This window comes from Aulostomus chinensis, chromosome 3 (genome assembly GCF_037954235.1).
Source record: "Aulostomus chinensis isolate RoL2024-O1b breed Wild chromosome 3, RoL_Achi_v1.0, whole genome shotgun sequence".
NCBI classification, from domain to species: domain Eukaryota; kingdom Metazoa; phylum Chordata; class Actinopteri; order Syngnathiformes; family Aulostomidae; genus Aulostomus; species Aulostomus chinensis.
The window spans coordinates 27978056-28000204 of record NC_141322.1 but is presented as its reverse complement, the minus strand read 5'-3'; the positions used below and the strand labels follow the sequence as shown (position 1 = coordinate 28000204).

The 22149-nt window shown below is 44.2% G+C and overlaps 1 protein-coding gene across 2 annotated transcripts in view; it reads left to right on the top strand.

Moving 5' to 3' along the window:
• The first annotated feature begins 7626 nt into the window (after positions 1-7626).
• Positions 7627-22149, top strand: part of igsf21a (immunoglobin superfamily, member 21a) — a 184424-nt gene continuing 169901 nt past the window's right edge. For both annotated transcript variants that reach the window (XM_086200105.1, XM_086200104.1), the window contains exon 1: positions 7627-8052. In XM_086200105.1, the coding sequence (XP_086056231.1) occupies positions 7914-8052 (139 nt within the window). In that variant the 5' untranslated portion in view covers positions 7627-7913. The remainder of the gene's footprint in view (positions 8053-22149) is intronic.

Genomic DNA, 22149 nt, shown 5'->3' with positions numbered 1-22149 from the left:
TTCCTGTCACATGACATGGCAGGGGGTCATATTAAGACGATGCGAGTTTATCAAAGTGGCTCAAGGACCACTAGATTGGAGGGGGAGCTCTCGCAGGCACTGGGGAGAGTCCCTCAGAAAACTTTGCTGTGGAAAATGATGTACGTTGAGCAGTCGTGATGGAGTCTTTGTTTTTCTGTTTTTTTTTTCTTTTATTAAATGCAACAAGATGTAAACAAAACATAATGTTGTTGTAATGGTAGGGGCACAAGGTCATCACAGAACATTATATTTTCTCGATATATTTCTATTGTCTTGGAAGACATTCATCCATGACAGAGCCACTGGCTATGTGGAAAAGAAGAAACAGGTTAGAGGGTGTTGCTGGAATACATGATTCATTCACGCGACGTCCACACCTTTGATTCATTTACAGACTAATCAGAATCCCTTTGTGCCCCGTTCATGAGTCATAATTTCAAACTGAGTACACTTGCGTCGTGCGTTTGACCATATAGATTCTCTGAGTATGACCTTTGATCTTGAGTCCGTCAGCCAAAATTATAAATTACCTTTAAAATCTCGATTCAGAGCTGGATTTCAGTCGTGGCGGGAGGTCAATAAGAGAGCCAGGATCTATGTCCTTAAATAGAATAAATCACCAATGTCGTCACCTGATCCCGAGAAACAAGCATCTGTCATGTGCAGGCTGGATTACTGCAGTAGTAGAACCTGAATACGACTGCCAGGGTTGCAGCGATCACCAAAAATGTAAAAAAAAAAAAAAAAAAAGATTATAAAAAAATTAAAAAAGCTCAACACATAAACCCAGTTCTCACACCGTCAGCTTTCACTCTTTTTACTGTTGTTGTTGTTGTTTCTTGGACATAAACCTACAATATAAAATCGCTCTACTGTGTGCAGTGCAAATGCTGCTGCTAATGCAAACATCTGCAGCTGGTTCCAACCTGGTCAACCCCGCAAGCCGGGTCTTGTCCCATTTGACAAAGTCAGTGCTAATCTCTGGTGATGGTTCAGGCGCACTGCAATGTGTTCCCCACTGGCAGGCTTCTGAGTCGTCCCCATGCATAATATCCATGCAGTTCTGCTTCTGACAGATATGTGTTGTAATCTCTTTGAAAATGAGCATTTGCAACATGTAAGAGCCTCAAAGCTGTGGGTCTGAGGAAGAGTGAGGGAGAAAAATGACATAGAAAAACTGCAATGTGTAATAAAAAAATAAAAAAATAGACATGTATGTATATATCAATCCAGGGCTTGAGTGAGGCCTTTCCTTCAGGGTTTATGTAGCGATTGGTATTAATTTATTTGAAAGCAGTTGTTAAACGAACACGTCAACACAGCAAAAGTGACTCCGTTAATGACGCGTGTTACACGTTTATCAAGCTTCTGATGATGTAAGCAGCGACACAGCAACTGTGCAGCCGGTCGTTCCAGTTGACCGGAGTATTATCTTCCCCTGATAAAACCTCTGTTTGCTGTATCGCACTGAAGATTAGCAAAACTTGCCCTGTCTAATATTTAATCCCTCGCCATTTAATAATTGTCTGCAAACACTGATCAAATGGAGCAGTTTTAGTAACGATGAGGAAAGTATGATATTGATAATCATCATCTTTCTTTCTCAGTTATTTTCGGCGAACAACCTGTCACGCTCCATTAATGGTGATGTATCATATTAAATGTTCCTTACATGAGAAATGGAAGCTAATTGGACGGAGTAGCAAAGGTAGTTAAAGTCGCCGCTACTGTACCTGAGCAATTAAAATGGTCAGAATAACAGGACAGTTAAATAGCTGGCAGGTCATTTACACTGATGACACAGCCCATTTTTATTCACACCAATAGATCAAATGATAAGAGGCCATTCTGACAACACACATTTGGATAGTAATTCGCTCCGCGTCGTCATCTTAGCAACGCGTTGAGAGAATTGAAAGCGACGTGCGTTGTTAAGCGGTGACATGTGACGGTAATCTAGTGTCCTTACAGGGATCCTCCACACTCAGTGACTCCAGACGAGAGGAGGAATCACAGATGCACCGGGCCGCTGTGCTGGAATGAAGCTGTCAGGGACCCTTTCACAACAAACCCACAGTCAGAGCGCTGGGTGTAATTGGGCTGCGTGTGACCGACCCTTGGCTGGAGTTTTTTTAATGTTGTCCAGAAGAGCTGGCTGTTATTGGACCTTATTACCGGGCGTCCAGCTATCTCAGCGTTTTTGGGCTTGAAATTAAAGTAGTCCGAGAGAGGAAGTCTCCACCCAAAACTTAGGTTTCATGTTGTATCACCTGAAGTGACTGTGTATGATCGGTGTCAGTGACTACAACGATCTTCTTCTTTTGCAAATAAATGATAAAAATCCATCTCTGTTCGTCCACACGACTGTCCGTTGATTATCTCAGCGACGTCATCCTATCCCCGTCAACCCTGCACTGATGCTGCTTCGAGGCAGAGCATCATCTTGGTGTGTTACTGTTCAAAATAATAGTCATTCAGAGGTAAAAGCTGTGATTACATCAAAGGCCAATTGCATGGCACAAAAAAAAAGTGTGCTTACAATTGAAAAAGTCAAATATTTTATAGAAATGTTAAAATCGTGACTCATAAATGACACGCGACCTCAATTTGGACTTGTAACATGCCACATACAAAAAATGTGAGCGTGAGTGTAGCGATATGGACCGTTCAGCTTGGACGCCGACTCATCGCCGGCTCCGGTCACGTTCATTTACAGCTTAGAAATGATCTTTGATGGGATTTTATCTTTGTTTTTTTTTATTGCGGGCAGCAATAATCGCTGACTGTTTCTTAATGGCCCACAAACCTAAAGGTGCATCAAAGCGTTGGCATTTCTATGGTTTAGCGCCTCTGGCTGTGACACAGCGCCACACGGCAGAGATTGTCCATATTATAAAAAAAATAATGTCGACATCTCGATGGCTTTCGTTCGAGGGAACATCATAACATCCGGGTTTACCTAAAAAATTTTTTTTGATGAGCTCATGACATGAGCAGTGCACCTCTGGAGAGATGTGGCCATGTTTAGATACTAAGTTAGGAGTGTACTGGAGGTACACTATGAATTTTATATACTGTGTGAGAAAGTTTTTATTTATTAAAAATCTACAGATATCAGTGAGGCTGCTCTGATGGTCCACATATATAAACCCAGGGGATGCCCCCACTGAACACACCGATGTTTGTCATAGCCGAGGATGGAGGATCTGTCCGGGACGCTCGCGGTCACCGACGCGCTGACTGTCAGGACTGTTGCTTACAGCGACGACAGCATGCAATTTTACCCCAACACACAAGATTTGAAACATCGTTTTAGAAAACTTGACATGATATTCAGTTCTCCTTTTGGGGGTTATCGTGTAATTTCTTTGCAGATTGGAAAAAAGGAAGGAAAAAAAATCCACAGTGAATCGCTGTTGAGGACCCAGACAAAGAAGGCAGACTGAAGGGCCGAGGTGACGGCTACATTCAGCTACATACAGATTCAGAAAACTCTCCTCAATATGGAGCTGAGTGAGCAAGACTAGGAGGAGTGTGGAGTCGCCATGAGGCATCAGGTGCTCTTTCCAAGTCTCCATCCTGCACGCGATGCCGACGAGGACGCAAAGTGAGGACATTTTCCACCCGATAAATAAACACGTGACAACGTCTGTGTTGCCAGTAACGCCATGCACTTGACGTGAAAAGTGACACTTATTCAAAGTGTGTTAAGTGCTCTGCTTACTCTGATCTTTAACCTTGAATTTTCCCCCAAACAAACTCTTAGAAGGTTGGTTCATAATTATTTTGTTATGAAAAACAAGAAGAAAACACAATTTTGACTAACCATGTATTAAATTGATCAAACTGTTATTAACACGGTAAACAAGATGGATGAGGGCAGGAGGACACCTCCCTGCTACTGCATATTGCCCCACACTACCACAGCCTGACTCTCCTGCACAACGTGTGTTTTAGCAGGAAGTTTACGCCCAGCAAAGAAATGAATCAGGAAATGATTGCATATGATGTAATTAATGGAACAGTTTCCCACTAGAGCGGATTAAAAAAGACAACAACCGACACTGTGCTGGAGTCAAGAGTGTCAGGGGAGGAAGAACGACTGAGTTGAGTATTGCAAATATTTACAAAGTCCTCGGTGTTTCAAAAGTGCTCATTTTATTAACTTATCTGATGAGCTCGTTTTGTGTGTGTGTGTGTGTGTGTGTGTGTGTGCACTCTAACACGGTGCATGCTCCCTAACACGGTGTAACACCAGAGAAGCTGGCTGTACATGTCAGGATAATCGGGGACAATGATGGGTGTGATTCGCCCTTCATAACAATCACGGGGACCTTCCTGATTCAGAGCTGATCCCAACAGATTATCTGCCCAAATTATCCTGTAATGTAAAGGGTTTACAGACATAATCTTAAGGTTCTTTTCTGGATTTCTGTCTCCTCGATCTCAACATCCTGCAGTGTGAAAGGAGCAGCAGATACCTGAAATAGCCGGTGAGAGCAAACTGAGCAGGATGTCTCACCACGGGGATGTTGCCTACTGTATCACAGATGGTGCTGGAGAGTCATAGGCCATGACTTCATCGACGTACGTGCGCGTCCCCCGGTGACACCCGTTGCCCGACCCCTTTGTGTTGTGTTATCTCTGAAACCAGGAATTGCTTTAGATTCGCCACAAACGTCCATTGGGACTCAAGGATGACCTGGAAAAGGTCGGAGGTGACAGGTTGAGGTCACTGATGCACATCGAGGAGGGACACAACGACAATGCAGCGTTTTTTTTTCTAGTTTCCTGTTTTTGTGCCTTTTCTCCAGGACATGGCGCACGCAAGAGCACCCAGTTGACGAGTTTCTGTCTGATCAAATGAGTTTCTGTGAGAGTCCCTGAACTCGCCACTCTGAAATCATCCCTACGGCACCCCGTGACGTTGTTACAATCAAATATCGTCGAAAATCTTACATCAGTTAGGATTTGACATCTTCAAGTGTGCGCCAGACACACCACCACCTTCCGCTGCAAGTCTGATTGGCATCTATGTATCAGCTTCGATGAGTAAAAGATCACCTAGAGGGCCGTCTGTGGTAGCCCGGTATGTAGAAACTGGGGATGGTGCAGGTATCACAAGCATCTGCACAACAATTCCAAAGAGGATACGCTAACTCGAGATGTAAGAGGAAGAACGTGGGGAGACAGCCATCCCTCCTCAGATGAGTCAGTTAGATTTGTGTGTCATTCCTATGTAAAAAGCTAAAAAACAAAACAGAAAACAAAAAACAAAAAAAAACGTGAAGCTGATTGATGAGGGCCTCTGGTCCAGTGGAACAGATAAAACCATGTAAAGAGTGTGTGGACACCAGAGAGGGAGAGGGAGAGGGGGAGAGAGAGAGAGAGAGAGAGAGAGAGAGAGAGAGAGAGAGAGAGAGAGAGAGAGAGAGAATTCCCCTCTTTCCTCATGCGTTACACGCCATATGGACAGCAACATGTTCAGCTCTGTTGCCTCAATAAATTGTTGTTGACACTGCCCTCTAGAGATGTGAGATAGTGCTCTGACTGCAGACCTCAACCAAGGGAGCCTCCTCTCTGCTCTGGTGGGTGGGGGGCATGAGGGGTAGTCGTTGTCGTTCTTCCACTGTTACCGTTCTAGCATCTATTCTTCCCCGTTTGTTTAGCTTTCGTGTCTTGATGAGGAAGCGGTAATTCAATGTATTGCTCCGTTGAGTGGTGCTGCCTCAGAGAAGAAGCTCTGATAATGACTCCAGTATATGGAGCACAAAATTGTCCTAGAAAAAAAAACAAAAAAACAAAAACAACAACTTCCCAGGGGTTCCCGTATGGCGAAAGGTCACTGATGCTGAGATCAATACAAGTTTACGGCCATGATGTATTGAGTTGGTTTTGCTGAAAATGGGAAAGCAATGGCTTTATTCAACTGCACTCACATGTTTGGAGAATAGATTTGACATGCTTGGAGCGGGGCGGGGGGGATTGGGGGGTGCATCTTTCTCAAAACCTCATTGCCTGGACTTTGAAAAAGAAGCCAGAGGACTACTTCACACAAAGAGCAGCATTTAAGAAGCTGGGGAGAGAAGCAGACCAGGGCCAACCTTGCTAACATGGGCATCACTTGATCCTCAACAATGCTCATCTATGAGTTCAGAATGTCTCATACAGCTGATCACGACGATGGTGAAAATATGTGAAAGTCTCCGGTGATGTGTCTCTGGTGAAGTGTCTCAGGTGATGTGTCTCTGGGGATGTGTCTCTAGTGATGTGTCTCTGGTGATGTGTCTCAGGTGATGTGTCTCTGGGGATGTGTCTCTAGTGATGTGTCCCTGGTGATGTGTCTCAGGTGATGTGTCTCTGGTGATGTGTCTCTGGTGAAGTGTCTTTAGTGATGAGTCTCTGGTGATATGTCTCTAGTGATGTGTCTCTGGTGATATGTCTTTAGATATGTGTCTCTAGTGATGTGTCCCTGGTGATGTGTCTCAGGTGATATGTCTCTAGTGATGTGTCTCTAGTGATGTGTCTCTAGTGATGTGTCTCTGGTGAGTGTCTCTGGTTATGTGTTGTCGGTGCTGGCACCTCTCTCCAGTTACTGCGACCTGAATGACTGAGAATATCAACAGAAACATCGCAAAGCTCTTTCAGTGCCATCAGGATGAAAAAGAGGGTTGGACCCACGTTGAGCTGGAGACGAATCCACGTCGGGGATGGGAGGACTTTTCCTCCCGCCAAGGTTCGTTTGAACTTCAACTCAAACATTCGCTTCCAGTCGCTCATCCACTCCTCACTTTTGTTGCGGTCTGCAAACTCGCCGAGCGTTTGAGTCGACACTCAACTCCAGCAGACTCGCTGTCGTCTGATACATAAACCTGCAGCAGGGGCTGCAGCAGGAAGTGCCGGGGACATGTCCCCCGCATCGGTCAGGTCGTGCTGATTCGAGACACAGCCTGAGGCCAGTTCAGGGAATCAGCTACTTTTTAAACTAAAGTAATGGAAGAAAAGCAGAAAACCAAAACAAACAAAAAATCATCAAGGTTTATGTTTGTCAGAGGAGAACGATTAAAGCTGACATCATTTGACCAGTTGTAGCCTGCAAAATGACAGCAGCTCTGCCCAATAAACGCACTTGGCTTGTGAACAAAGAGCAAATTTCTATCAGCAGAATAAATTCATTTGATGTCTTCTACTGAACGATACGGCGGTAAATCGTCCGTTACAACCGCATTTGCGATGACCAGGTGATAAACAGGAATTGTAATGTGTTGTCTTTTTTGTTTTTTTTTGTTGGAAGTGTTTAATTGTTGTGTTCTTGCAATTGTTACAGGGCATGTAGCTTTAGCACACGGAGCATAAGGACCTTTAAACCCCGTTTTTACAAGAAGGAAAAAAAAAAATCAAACAGAAATAAAATCGGCTTAAGGGGCAGAATTAGAGGGGTCTGAATCCAGGGTGGGATTAAGGAAAATTGTGTGAAATAAAAGAGCGAGTGATCAGAAATGACTGTGCGTCTGTCTGGAGGGCGGGGGAGAGAGAGAGAGAGAGAGAGAGAGAGAGAGAGAGAGAGAGAGAGAGAGGGGGGATTTTTCATCCAAACCTTTTATTCCATAGCCTGCCACTGCTCCGCGGCTCAGCTCAGCTCAGATACCTATTGTTTAAACCGGGAGGAGGAGGGAAAAAAAAACAACACAAAAAAAACCCAAACCAAAAAAAAACCATTGGCTTGTTTCAGTGTAATCGCAAACCATTTTTTTTTCTTTTTTCATCCCCGACGCTCGATTTTTCGGCTCTCTGAATGTCGTATTCACAGCCAACTTCTCCCGATTCCTCCACCTCGACTTGAGCTGCATCATGAATAGTTTGGGGGCACCTTTCCATCGCACACCTCTGGAATGGTGGGGACTACACAGCCGAAAACCGGAGAGCATGTAAACGCGGATGGAGTTTGGGATTTATTGCCAAAAAAGGGAAAGATGACCGTCTTCTCGCTGTGCTTGCTCCTGTGCGCGGATCTACTGGATTTAGCCGTCGGTAAGTCTCACCGTGTCATATCATATTTGTGTGTTTGTGCGTGTGTGTGCGTGTTGGACGATTCACGCAGTCGGCAGAACCTCTGGCAGAACCTCCATCCGTGCGTGAGGTGTAACAATAGCCGAGTTGAGTGATTTCACATGTGCAGCGCTCAGCAGCCGTTGTTGAGGGGACAGCCGGATGGAGGCGATCTGTGCCGTGTCTGCCTCACGCCAACTTTCCCATTTCTGTGCCACCAAGTCACCCCCCGAAAGAGGAAATCAACAAATAACGGACGGGGGTTTCCGCTCGGTTCCTCTCGCAGATCTCGGGTTGAATGACAAACAAACAAAAACAAAAAAAACACACACACAAAAATGCAAGGAGGCCTGGATGTGTAGCGTTGCTTCTGCAGTGACTATCACGACCAGTATGCATGGCAGTGGAACTTACTTGTGAGCATCGCCGGAGCGCACAGTCGTGGTGAATGCACGCAGGCCACCAGACGTTCCACTGGAGCTCAACAGATATCAGGCCTGCGCCTTCCCTTCAAAAAAAAAAAAGTGCTTCTTTTTTCATTTTAATTTTTGTTATTCTAATACAGACATCAGATCACGCTCTCCTGTGCTACCAGGTACAGCTCTGAAAGGCTGATGCTGGATTTGAATATTGGAAGTAATCATCAGGCTGCTGGGCTCTCTCTCTCTCTCTCTCTCTCTCTCTCTCTCTCTCTCTCTCTCTCTCCTCATTTTTTGTTAGGGATTCAGCGACAAACATTTATAAAATATAAGAGCCTTGCTGGCACTAGTGTGGAGCTCCGGGATGGTCCTGCAGCCTTTCACAGAGCTACTACACCTTACTGAGGAATAAAGATTATTGTATTGTTGACTGGTAACAAAAGAAAGTTCACTCGGCTACAACTTGAGGCAGCGACTCTCAAACTCACCCCTGACCTGTGCTGCAAGCGGCGGCTCCTGTTGTTTTGAAGTGCCTCTGACCTTTGCTAACCCATATAGGAAATCATTATGTTATTTGGGCTTGTTAAGTGATGAAATGCCTCTGGGTAAGCATTGCACTGATGGCAGTGAACTGCTCACAGGCCCCCTGCACTATGTGAAGTATTTAAGGCTGCCTCAGTGGTGCAATCTTCTCATGGCTGACAGTCACAACAGGTGAGATTATGTTGGTTTTTTTCACTACATGTCACTAGAGGAGGTTTGTCGAGCAGTAGCTGATCGGCGCGAGAACAAACAGAGAGAATTCAACCTTAAACCGACAAGATCTGAGCCAGTTAGCTCAAGGAAATACATTTGTTCCATGGACTTGATTGTTATTTTCTCCAAGCAGCATAAGCTGATGGCTGCTGTCCCCTCCATATCACATTCAATTAAAGCCACTTTATCATTTCCCCTGACATTTTCTTTCAAGTCAGCGATATTTTGAGAAATGATGCAGTAAAGTAGGGTATGTAATTTTAGAGTACAACTCTGCAGTCCATGCACCTTTGCTGTCTGGCAGATCGCGCTCCTCTTTTGGACTGCTTTGATGCAGCTTTGGCCACAAGTTAGCCTCTCGCAGGCCAGTTAGTGGCTCAGGGTTGACGCGGGGCTGTCGAGCGTGTCAAAGAGTCACCTTCTCGATAGCGGTCCACATATGTGCTGCCTTGTTTGCTGCATGCACATATGTGTGTATATGTATATCTATACAGGTGTATATTTATTTAGCAGATGAGTTTCAGTGAAGGTCTTAGCCCTCAGACACACAACGTTCAAATAAAACCGAACAATAAATGCTTTTGTGTGGATAACCTACTCTTGCGCCGCTGAAATATGCAGCTGTATCGTTTCCAAAGCATCGACACATCTGTCCACGCTCAAAAGCTGCTTCCTCAGCCTCCAGTGCACCTGTTTCATCTGATTGACTTCTTTTTTGCAGCATCAGTGGACACACACACACACACACACACTCACACACACCATTTTGAAGATTGATCCCACCAGAGTGCTTACTAGGTCAAACATTCATATGGGAAGGAAGCAAATCCATTTGACAGACAATTCAACAGCAGTGGCTGAAATCCAGAGAAGATCTTTTCAGAGGGGGCCGTATGCTTTTGGAGTTTTCCCATTTTTCTTGTATGTTGTACGGGTGCATGTAAAAGATCTGCAAAATCCCAAAGTAGAGGGAGGGAGGTGTGTCTCCCAGAGAAAACGCTGCTCCTGGACTGCCTGAAATGACTTGGTTCTGCTCCAGCCTTTACTTACGTGACTTATCTCCATCAATATGTAAGCCAGCAGAGCCTCCAGCTAGCTCACAGTCTGCTCTTGCTATACGATATTCCTTTTTAGCCCCTAAGAGGCTTTGCCTTTCGCCAGGCTGTCATTGTAAATAATAATTTCTTCTTAATGACTTCCCTGGTTAAATAAAAGGGTAAAAAAGAAAGAAGGATGTGGACGGTACAAGGATAGCCTACCAATTAATCTCGTAACAGATCTCATCAGAGGAGTTTGAAGTCAAGTAATTACTGCTCGATTTACCGCGCTTTATCCCTTTTAATGTTTATTTTAACGTTGCACTCTCTCACTTTGTGTGAGCGTGTTGGCTAAAGTTCCTGCTTCAGCAGGCTGCGGGACGTGGTCACGTAAGCATGGGACCGGTGAGTGAGGCCAAGCGTTAAACGGGACTGGTTCTCTGACGCGCGCAGGTGAAGGTGTGGTATAGATGGGGTCACTGTGCTGATGTTGGTTATGCACACGTGGTTGGTAGAGCGGTGACGGTGCTTGTTTGAACCCGTGTGAACTGACCGATCAGAGCAGACTTGGCCTTCAAGAGGAGGTGGAGCTAAAATGGAGAATTTGGGACAGAGAGTCCACGGAGGAGAGTCTGAGGAAATTAAGTATGTAAAACCTGTTGTAGCAGACACCCAATATAAAAGTATGAACTGAAAGAGAGCGTCATGTGGCCTCTTTAACTTTTCAGATCACCCAAGGGAATCATCACCATCATCATCATCATCATTAAATCAAACTAGGGTAGCACCAATCAGGTCAAAGTGTGAAATGTGAGAACACCCTCAGCCTGCTCTGATGTGAGAATTTTGACAGAAGGTGAAAAGACCCAGAACAGCAGCAGACTTTTAAAAGAAATGTAGATAAAATCCTGAATGTGCACTGCTCTTTTAAGCTCCATAAACAAATAAATCTTAGATAATATGTCTATCTGCCTGAGTATACACTCGGCTGACCCGTGTTTGTGAGAATCCATACTGATTCTTCAGTCTGCAAAAGCAACCAGCGGCAGCTTCTTCTGTTTCAACAATTTCTGCTTTTAACTTGTTCGCTTTTTCTTTTCTTTTTTTTCGTCTTTTTTTTTTTAAAGCCACTATCAGCTTTGATGTACGACTTCCTCGTTGGGGAAACATCATATAGCTGACATCCATTAATTTAATTGGTCAAATCTTTCTTTGGGGTTTCAGCTTGAGGAGATATGTACTCTTCTCCCATGTGTTCCTCGTTCTGATTTTGTTGGGTAATTGGAGTGGTTGTTTTTTTTTTTATACACATAAATCTCCTGCAGGGATTTTTTTTTTTTTTGTCTATATAAACCTCACTCACACCCTCTTTCATAAGTTAGGGCAAGGTAGTATTACTAGCTATATTAGGGTTCTATTTCAGTAAGAACAAATCCTCAAATCTCTTTAAGAGATGGAGAACTCTAACAAGAGTGCTAAGAAATTGAAATTATGTGCAATGGTAGCTTTTTGAATCCTGTTCTCTGATAGCAGAAGTCCGTTTTCAGTTTTTAGTCATTCGTACTCTGGCCTTGGCCGCCTTAAAACCTCACTCTGACCTAATCTGAATCAAATTATAGGTAATACTGTATCTGATGCTTCGTCTTGTTAGTCAAAGCTGTGAATAAATGGAAAGCCTCACAGTAATGTTACTAATGTCCGTCTGCACAATTCTCATTCAGCATAATGCTTTTCTTGAAAGCCACATGAGTAATATCCCCCCTCCTCTGTAGTCTCATACCTGTTGACATACTCATATTTACTGCATAGAGGCTAGCTTGCTCTAATGTTTTCCCGATGAGTGTAGCAGTGATTTAAGGTAAACAAACTGATAAAACCGCTGAAATTGTTAGTGCATCACATTGATTAGCTTTTTTAGAATAGCGCCTGTCAAAGGTGGGCTATATTAGGCATCAAATGAACAGCCTCTTACTGAATTTTATGTGTTGGCAGCAAGAAAAATGGACACCTGTGAGGATCTGAGTGACTTTGACAAGGGTCAAGAGTCTTTTGCGGGAGTTCCTGGGATGCAGTGGCTAATGGCGACACAAGGTTGTCAAAGGGAGTATAAGAAATGGCGACAGTGTCACAGGCACCCAAGGGTCACTGAAAATAAAGGCTAGCCTGGTTTGATGTCACGGAAGAGCTACTCTAGAACAAACAGCTGAAAATGCGAAAGCTGGCTTTGATAGTAGTGCGTTGCACCGGTCTGAAGGTGCAGCTGACCGTCGTCGGCTACGAAACGCCAACCATCATTGTTGTAGCCCAAATGTGCCTCGTCATGGCAGTAAGATGTTCCCTGAGAGACCCGATCCCACCCTGGCTTTCAAACTCCTCTCCACGTGCTTCTCTCAGGTCTCCTGGGTCCCTTCTTGCTTCCCTGATATAAATTCAAATATACACCTGCAATATTTCTGTTCGCAGTTGACAGTTGATTTTATCAGAGGCAGCACATGTAGCTAGATGGCTCATATCATGGAGAAATGAAACATAGCACGCACGCCAGCTGGACGGGCGTTGTTTGCTATCATGTCGTGGATCGTGGAGACCGTCATTCATTCATTTAGAATACTGACATTTTATTTTCAGGTTGATTGTTGATGTACGTTAGCTGCTGGCTGAACTACAGCGTCTTTCAACTGAACAGTCAAGTGATATCGACCCAAGTCTATTTCTTGGTGCTTTCCTGGCAAACCAAACCACCCATGATGTTTCACGTGCTTTTCAAAACCATCAGATGTTGTGTAGTAATAGTCATATGCCTCTGTTAGCATTCTAATCAACAGTTCAAGTCAGTGTGACACACTTGTGTTCACACTGCTATTTGGACTGGACTGTTGTGACCCAAACACCTCTGGGTGTATTCTCTTAGCTTAGCTCCATCGTGTGTGTTCACACCGGGACTGTCCACTTCTGATCAGAACCCTCAGGGTGCAGGGTCATGCTCGGGTCAGGGACAAAGAGGTCAAGGTGTACATTTGTCCTTCAAAGTCCCAACATCTGAATCAGAATCCCAGTCTGGTCCACGGAGGCCAAACCTCGTGAATCGCAGGATTGAAGCGATCTGCTCCCAACATCTCAGTGCCAGGTAGAGCTCAGTGGGACTCCTACAGATGTCTTGAGTGTTTTGGTGCTGAGTGGAAGACCAGTGCTTTTATTGTTGTGGCTGATCAGTGGTTTTTTTATGTGCAGTCCTTGTGTGTCCTTGTCCTTGTGCCAGCAGAGGGTGGGAAACGCTTGAGGTCTGAACAGCTGCACGTGGGTTCAAAGAGCAACGCAGTAAAGTACAAGGCGCTCTGGTTTTATGTAGATCAGAAAATGGGACAGTCGACAGTAGTAATTTGCTTCTGAGGGAATCTGATGGTAATATTACACTGATGAGGACACTCATGGGCTCATGTTCACTCTGTCATAGGTCAAAGGGATACTCAGCATGAGAGTGAACAGATTTAAACTGCACCATGCAACACTGTTGTGGCTGTAAGAGTTTAAGAACAGAAGCAAAGGAGGCGTTATTACAGTCTAGAAACTCACAGCAGTGCTACCACCGCTAAGCAGAACATCCGGCCCCTGGGTGTTGTGGCCCTGTGTTAAGGTTGCAAACAATGATGAGCGGACGCTCGCACCCTTGTGCATGTTGTAATGTGTCTCGTCCCTTGAGTGAGAGGGCGGTGAAACTTTATAATATCTGGATTTTGCAAGAAGGAATGGACTAGTGATGTACTGTGGTGAAAATATCACTTCCTGCATCCACTAGGTGGTGCTGCAGCAGCAGACACGATACACTATCTCGCTGTGCATCAAGTGATGACAACGTGGTGCAATTTTTTAATGTAAATCAAGTGTTTGTTACATCAGGCTCGCTTCCTGTAACCACTAGGTGGCGCTGTGACTTAAATTCAGCTGGCAGGTCTTTTCAGGCCAGGACTCTCATCAAACGTGTTAAGTCTGGGAAAGATCTGACCACGAGGAGTCGTTACAGCTGTTTTGTGTTCTATGACAAAATACAAAATTGGCCTCCTTGTCATGGTAACAAAACCTCAGTCTTCACTGTGAGCCATCACCGAGTTCCTGAGGCGTTTCTGACACAAGTTTAAGAAAGATCTGGTGGACCCACCAGGACAAAGTGTAAAAACCCAGTGGACCCCTGTTGCCGCCAGGTGGCGCTGTGGCTAATCTGCCGCTGAATTTCACGTGATCCTCCTTGGCTCTTTACCAAGTCTGTTAAAGGTTAAAATCAGACTCGTAGTTTTCCACGTGATCCTGCTGGATCCTGTGGAGCTCTGCAGCTGCTGTGACCTCATTCGTCTTTAAACTCCATTATGTATTCTACTGATATGTATAATGTGACAGTCCACTAGCAGAAATACTGCGGTGGCTGCAGTTGGAGATAAATAAAATAATTAATTGTGTTCAGACAATTTACTTAATCAAATAATAGGAGTGTGGCTCATTTGGATGAAGTGTCACATAGTGCAGCGACACAGAACTGCCACAAGTCTCTTATCGGACTAGTTAAGGGCACAAAATAGGAGCAAAACAAAACTATGCGAAGAGACTAGCGTCCTCACAGCTTGACAAAGAGCGAGAAATAAAACCGAGAATCAAATTTTCCCTCCAGTAGTCATCACGCTAGGTACTGTGTGTGACTTCCAGTTGTCTCCTACAGGGATCACCTTCAATCAGAATACAATTTTTGTTATGCTCACCGTCGAGTCTGGATCTTTTGTAGCTTGAAATTACATTTAATGTGATAAAAAGAGTCATATTAACACTTGAAACAGGTCAGTGACCCAGAAATGGTTGCTTTTGTTGAAAGGCTTCAGCCAGCTTTTTATATATATATATATATATATATATAGCAAAATAATGAAATAGATTTGACTGAAAAATCAAAATGACCACAAAAGAAAGAAAAGGTGTCGTGGTTCCTGCAGGAATTTAAGGGATTTTTAAGGTTGATTAGGAAGTAGCGAGGCTTTACAGTAACTGCTTCAAGAGCATCTTTAACTTCTGTAATGTGACAGATTTCAGAGTGAAACCGGGTATTTGGGCAGAATGTAAATGCGGGAGGGATTTGATTAAATCCTTCAGGTTTGATTGGACCACTCTAAAGTAGCTTTAATATAGGAAATGCAAAGCTATAGGGAGCTGAAGAGGATCCCTAGCTCCTACTCCTGGTTCCCCCTCCTGGGAGCTTAGGCGAAGGCAGGACATGGAGATCGTAGTAATTCGTAAGTACAGCTACTGCGATTCAGACGCACCTTTGACCCGTCATCGCCCAGGCTTTGTGACTGTGCATCAACCACGACCACCATTGTTATCTAAGGAACGCCTTGAGGGAATTTCTTCAAATTTGCTTCAAATGTCTACAGGGACTCATGGATGATCTGGAAGGGCTTTTATGGTCACAGGGCAAGATGTTTGTCAGGTTAGGTCTCAGACACACTTTCAGGAAACTTTTTTTGTGTTTTTTTTTTTTTTAACACAAACCAGTCTGCAGTCATCCTTTTTTTTTGATACGAGTTTTACTCCTGATTTTACTGTGGACTCACAAGCCAGTCCACGTAGAGCTGTGGTTATCTAGAACAACCAGAACATCGTTTCCTGACATTCCTGTTGAGCTGTCAAATTTCCTCCTTTTTTAAAAAAAAAAAATGGAAATCCTATTGTGCTGTCTCACAAAGGGGCTGAATAAACTTGTCAAACAGAACTTGAACTACAGGCGGCTCCTAAGCAGGTTTAGGCTTCTCTCACTGACGCGCGGGTGATGATCTTGAAAGAAATTCTGGCTTTTACTTTCTTTCATCCAAGGAACCCATCCCAAGAGCGTGACACCTTGAAATGTCTGAGACAGTGATAAGGCACATGTGAGAAAATAACATATTCGGAGCATTAGCATACATGCCAGCTAACTGCCTTCCTGGTAAATGTGTGAAACCAAACCCTAACATTGACATTTTGGACAAGCTAAGGTGCAGTGTTTGCTCGTCATTAGGAATCCATTAACATATTTTATAAGCAGCCTCTTCAAATATAGTATTTGCATTCATGTTGTTGCCTCAGCATTTAGGGTCAGCCACGGGGGGGGGGGGGGGGGGGGGTACTCTATGTCTGTGACAGTGCAAACAACAGAATCCGTAGCCATCATGACAAATCTGTTCTCCCTCACTGCCTCCACAAAAGCCTCCTGCACAGAGAGTGGAGAATCAATGGATAAAATAATTTTCCTTTGCCGAAATACATTTGCTTTTTGCGAGCAGTGAGACTCGGAATGATCAAATGATAAAACCCGTGATTAGTGGAGACAACTTGAAGCTCAGGGCAAGGAAGTTCAAACAGTGCAGTAACTTCCGTTTCTACCCCTCAAGTCCTTCATACACAGATGTAAGCTTCCACTCTGATGTCTTTGACTTGTGTGGGAGTTCGAAGCAACTCTGATTGCCTCAGCAGCTGGTGGTTTGCAGAGATACAAAAAAAAAAAGAGTGCGGCGCGGTCTCACAAGACTGGTTACTTGTAGAAAAGTATGGCATTTCTGTTGGTGATCACACAGCATTGTCAAAGTGTCATTATGTTCCCATTTTATCTGCGATTTAGTTTTAGTGGATGTAGTATTTTAATATGAAAAATCTCATCTTTATGCAGCATAAGCAGGGACATCTTAACAGGCTTTATCAGCACTTTTACCACATTCTTCCCTCACTGTTTCCTACAAGCTAATGTGGATTATGCGATTTTGCTTATCGCGTTCAAACATGGCTGCTGAGTAATAGCAATTGCTCTGTCGCTTTGTCCCAATATTAGCCTCCTTATGAAAAACTTAGAGAAGTGTCTTATATACTACACATGACACTTAGACCCCCAGTATCTCTGCATTCATGGTTTATCGCAGGGCACTGAAGCTTCACACTGTATGCAGGTGATTCTTTTTTCTCTCCACTAACTTTTTGATCCTTGGCAGTTTGCTTTTTGAGTACTTGAGCAAACTGAAGTAAAATTATTCAGTAGCTCTGATGGGTGTCTGATATTTTGGGTCTCATTTATGTCGGTGGGAGTAATTAAAACAAACACCTGGCATTTTACGGCATTATGTAACAGCTGAAACTAGAAGAAAACAGATATTCCAACAAAAGAGCCAAAACCGTAGAGAGAAGTAGGAATGAAAAACACTGCCCAATATAAAAACACTAGATTTTTTAAAATTGAACAAAGTGGTTGTACCAGACGAAGAAAATCAATGTACCAAAACTCGACCTGATTAATTTCTACCTCTGGAAATAAAAACAAAAACAAAAGACCTATAACTCACTTCTCCAAAACAAATAGAGAGGTGGCTCCAACCAATAAACCTGAACGAAAGTCGACTACGAATGAATAAAGTTCCCTCGAAACTCACCGATCATCCTCAGCATCCCACCACAAACCTGCTTCTACTCTTTAACGATGTTCCTGAGAACAGTGCAACAACAGCTCAGGCAGAGATGAGAAGCCGAGAGCAAAGACGGCGAGTTCTCCACTCGCGTGCTCTTTTTATTGCATCAGTGAGAGGTCGGTTTGAAGGCTAGGGAACCAGTGACCCCGGACCTGACAGACCAGGTAGAAAAAGGAGGAGGAGGAGGAGGGGGAAAAAAAAGCTCAAGTTGTCAGCACATGGATAGAAAACAGTCGGGAGGGAAACCACACGCGCAGATTAGAGCCATACGATATTGAATTTTTGAGGAAATGAATAAATAATCCTGGTATCAGCCGATGCTCTTAAATTGTACTGAGTGAAGTACTAAAATGTCATCTTTACTCTCAGTCTCACTGTGAGACGCACACTTGTCCCTCCACATCTTCCGTCTGACCTACAGCAGTTCTGTCTGGGGTGCATCACGTCAGCGGGGCGGAGCGGGATTTTTAAGCTGTTACACCGTCCTCCTTTATTCAGCCTTCCCTGAAGCACAAACGGTGACAGTTCTTGGGAGTTTGTGTCATTTTAAATTTTAAATGCCTGGAGGGGTGCACCGTCACGCTGTGAGGACATAAAAATAAACCTGCCGCGAAAAACTAGAGCTCCGTGTTGCTGCTCCAGTTCATTATTCTGACTAGTAACCTTTGGTACATCCATGTTATTTGGCCCTTTAATATATTGTATGTCTTTTAATTTAAATCTGATTTAACACTTTCCTCTAATCTGAGTGTGCAACTCTAGATATGCTTTGGCTTTTGTAGCTTGAAGCTTTGGGTTTCCAATGTCAACAGTTATTCAAAGCCATCTTACAGGCAGTGAATGCAGCATCGCAGAGGTTCTATGAACAGTCCAGATTAGACCTAAAAAAAAAAAGGAAGAGATGGGAAAAGGAAGGGGGGGGGGGGCTCTAATCTGCACACTGACGTCACTCTGGATTGGCTGAAGCTGTGCAGATGGGAGTAAGGGAGGATTGTGTGGGCTATGCATCTTCTGACAACAGATTATTTCCTTTTATGCATGCTGACTCTCTACATATGAGCCGCGCAGAGATTTTCCTCCCTCAGGATAGCATCCCTGCATTCTCTATCGCTAACAAAAATCATGAAGACATCAATCTCTCGTCACAGGAGCAGGTCTCGGTGATGTTTCACAGACAGCCCGTGATGGGACGAGTCTGTGTGTTCATCCCACAACATCTGTCAGTCATGATAAGATTTATCAGCAAACCTTTGATCCGCCACTGAACTTGTTCAGGCGATTAATTCTCTGAATTTGCATGACAAGTGACATGAATTATACTGTAGCAGAACCTACAGTTGCATATGGACGTATCCTCCTGTGTAAATGATTATTTTATGTCACTATTTTTCCAAGATGGAAGTTAATATTGCAAGGTTGCTCCAGCCTAGGGTGATTACTTAACTTTTGCCCGTGCGCTCCTCCACTCAGAATTTTTGTACAAAGCAAAGATGATCTAATTTATTCTTGCTCAATAAAACTGTCAGTGTTCATTTAACTTGTAAGCCTATGAGCCCTGGGCTGTTTTCAGGGTAATTTCACTACCTTTACTTTAAGCTCTTCCATTGGTAATTGCTGTGTCTTGTTTTGTTCAGAACACTCTCGCCGTATGCAGCTCCTCCATCATCTGACATGATCATGCTTGATTGATAGAGACTTTTTTTTTTGGAATATATAAGTTTTAATATCGAGGAAAAAAAATATTGTATCAGGTAGATTTGTCATTTTAAATATGTATTTCGCTTGTGTGTGTGTGTCTGCCAGAACCCCTAATTCACGTAGATGTGTGCACTCCTTTGATTTTAGCCACTCGTGCTGTATTTTGTTGTGCCGGGGAACAATATCCCAACAACGTTCAAAATGTTAATGAGCAAGAGGGAAAAGCAGCAAGGAAGAGTTGAGAGAGCAGCAAGAAAGGAGCCAACGAAGGAGGCGGCATGGCAGAATTATTAGACAGCCAATTTTCAAGATTGCCTTTTCAGGAAAAACTGCAAATTATCCAGAAACATCACTCCCCAGGATTGTTGCAAGTTAGCAAGAGCAACCGAATGCATTTTCAAGCTACAGTTGCGATCTGTGGCTAATGGGAAGCTCGCATGTCAACAAGCAGTAAATTGCTGCTGGGATTGTTTGCTTTTCCATCCTGATGAGGAGCTCTGGTCCAGCACAGGATTGAATAACCGGAATTGCATAAATAAAGCAGGGCTGAAACATCTGGCCACCCCTGGACTCCTGAAGGCTAGCGTCTCTCTGAAACCATTTGCAGACGCACGTGTTTACCTTCAGGAGACTGAGCACACAAGGACGGAGAAAGATAAGAGTCACCATTAACGGAGTCATTTGCATTCACATTGAAACATTTTTTGAATAATTTGACTTTGAATAGAAGGTTTGGAGCAGCTTTGAAGACGTCGGCGACACGTCGGTTGTGGTTGGTTGTAAGCCGAGGACAGTTTTGTCGCCGTGGCGTCGAGGAGCGGTCTTGACAGTTGGGGGAACTGCGTTTTGAGGGCAGGTAAACGTGTGGGAGCGGCTGCTATCAGCTGGGTACTGCAGAGCTGAGTGAGCCGTCCATCCTGTGAATGTAGCACATCTGTATTTTCAGGGACGAAAATAGCAAAATGTTTGCTGCCTTTCCAGCAAAGCAGTTTCTTAAATTGTGTGTACCTACAATTTGGCCGGTTGTTGATTTTTGGTGATCGTTACTGAGACAATGAGCTGCAATTGAATTTGTTTCAGAAAGGTGCCCAGCCCACCTCTCTGTAACTACGCTTCACTATGTTGACTTAATTGAGCTTTTTATAGCCAAGTCATGTCCGCGGCAATACAGTTAGAGACGCAAACTGTAGGTTCACAGTAGTCGCGCTCTTATCCTCTCCTTTCTTATACCAGTTTGCATTTCTCTGTCTCGTCTGCCACTCGGCGGAGTCGCCAGTGTGGTTCACCTGTTGTAAGACAAACTCAGTAAGTTAAAAAAGAATTCTGATGGAATTTGATAAGATGATAGAATTTAGGTGGAGGGGAAAAAAAAAAAAAACGATTTAATTTAGGAATAGACCCGAGACAGGATCTGGGTCTGAAAATGTCCTACCAGTGATTAAAGGGGAGCTGTTAAACTCATTTTCGGGACTCTGTCATTGATTTTGGACTCCTGTAGAGCAGCTACACACCCCCGACCACAGGGGAAGCTCTGCGGGTCTCTGGGGCGCTGTGCCACTCGCTGTCGCTCTTCCTGGGATTTTCTGCATCCTACGAAAATGTTCTGTGTAACGTAAAAGGCAAGGCAAGGCAATTTTATTTGTAGAGCCCGTTTTCACCACCAGTTTGTCTCAAAGGGCTTCACATGGCATCACAACAACATCCTCTGCCCTTAGACCCTCACATCGACTGAGGAAAAACTCCATAGAAAACCCTTTTAACAGGGAAAAATCTGAGAAACCTCAGGGTGAGCAACAGAGGAGGATCCCTCACCCAGGACGGACAGACGTGCAGTAGATGTTGTTACAGACAAGAAAACAGTTTACAATACAAAATGTGGGAAACATGGAAATGTTAATAACAGTTGAAGAAGGAAGCTTCTGGTAGGGGAGGCAGGGAGAGCAAGCCAGCTTGATGGGGGACTGGATGGCAGACTGGTTCATGGAAGGGGAGCGCAGGCTGGTGTGACAGTAGGGAATAAGAGGGGGGGGCGGGGGCGATGCAGGCGGCGGTTGGGGCTCTGGTGGGTCTGTGGAAACACAGAAAACTCACCTTTGCCATCCTCTGTGTACGCCTCCCGCCACGCCCACTCCACTGTGATTGGTCACCATTCCTAAGGACTTCCTCTGTACGCTGGTGCAGGACTTCAGAGTAAATACGGAGCATTACTTAAACCTCTTTTTTTCTGATTACTGATTCAAAAGTAATCACAGCTTAGATATTGATTAAATATTACGACTCTACACAAACAAGCACTTTCCTTTAGCTTCAGGCTAGCCGCCAATCCAGCTTCGTACAGGCCCAGGATAGGGAAAGAATCCAGTGTGAAGTGCCATGAACGAACAAAAACATGGCAGTGTGTTTCTTTTGTGGTCTGAAAAAGCAAATTTATGAGAGCTAAACAAAGTTCTTTTTCTCTCCCACCTTAAAAAACAGTTTCCGGGAGCCATTGCACTGTTAGAGATGAAGCGAGTAGTGCACAGCAGTAAAACTTCCCAAGCTGAGAAGGGGAGGGGGCGGATATAGCACGCCCATATATGGGAGTCTGGCACATGTCGGCGTCACAAAAGATGGTATCACACAGCTAGCAAGGCCAACTGAAGCAGGCTGCAGGGTTGACTTACGCACACACACACACACACACACACACACCTCATT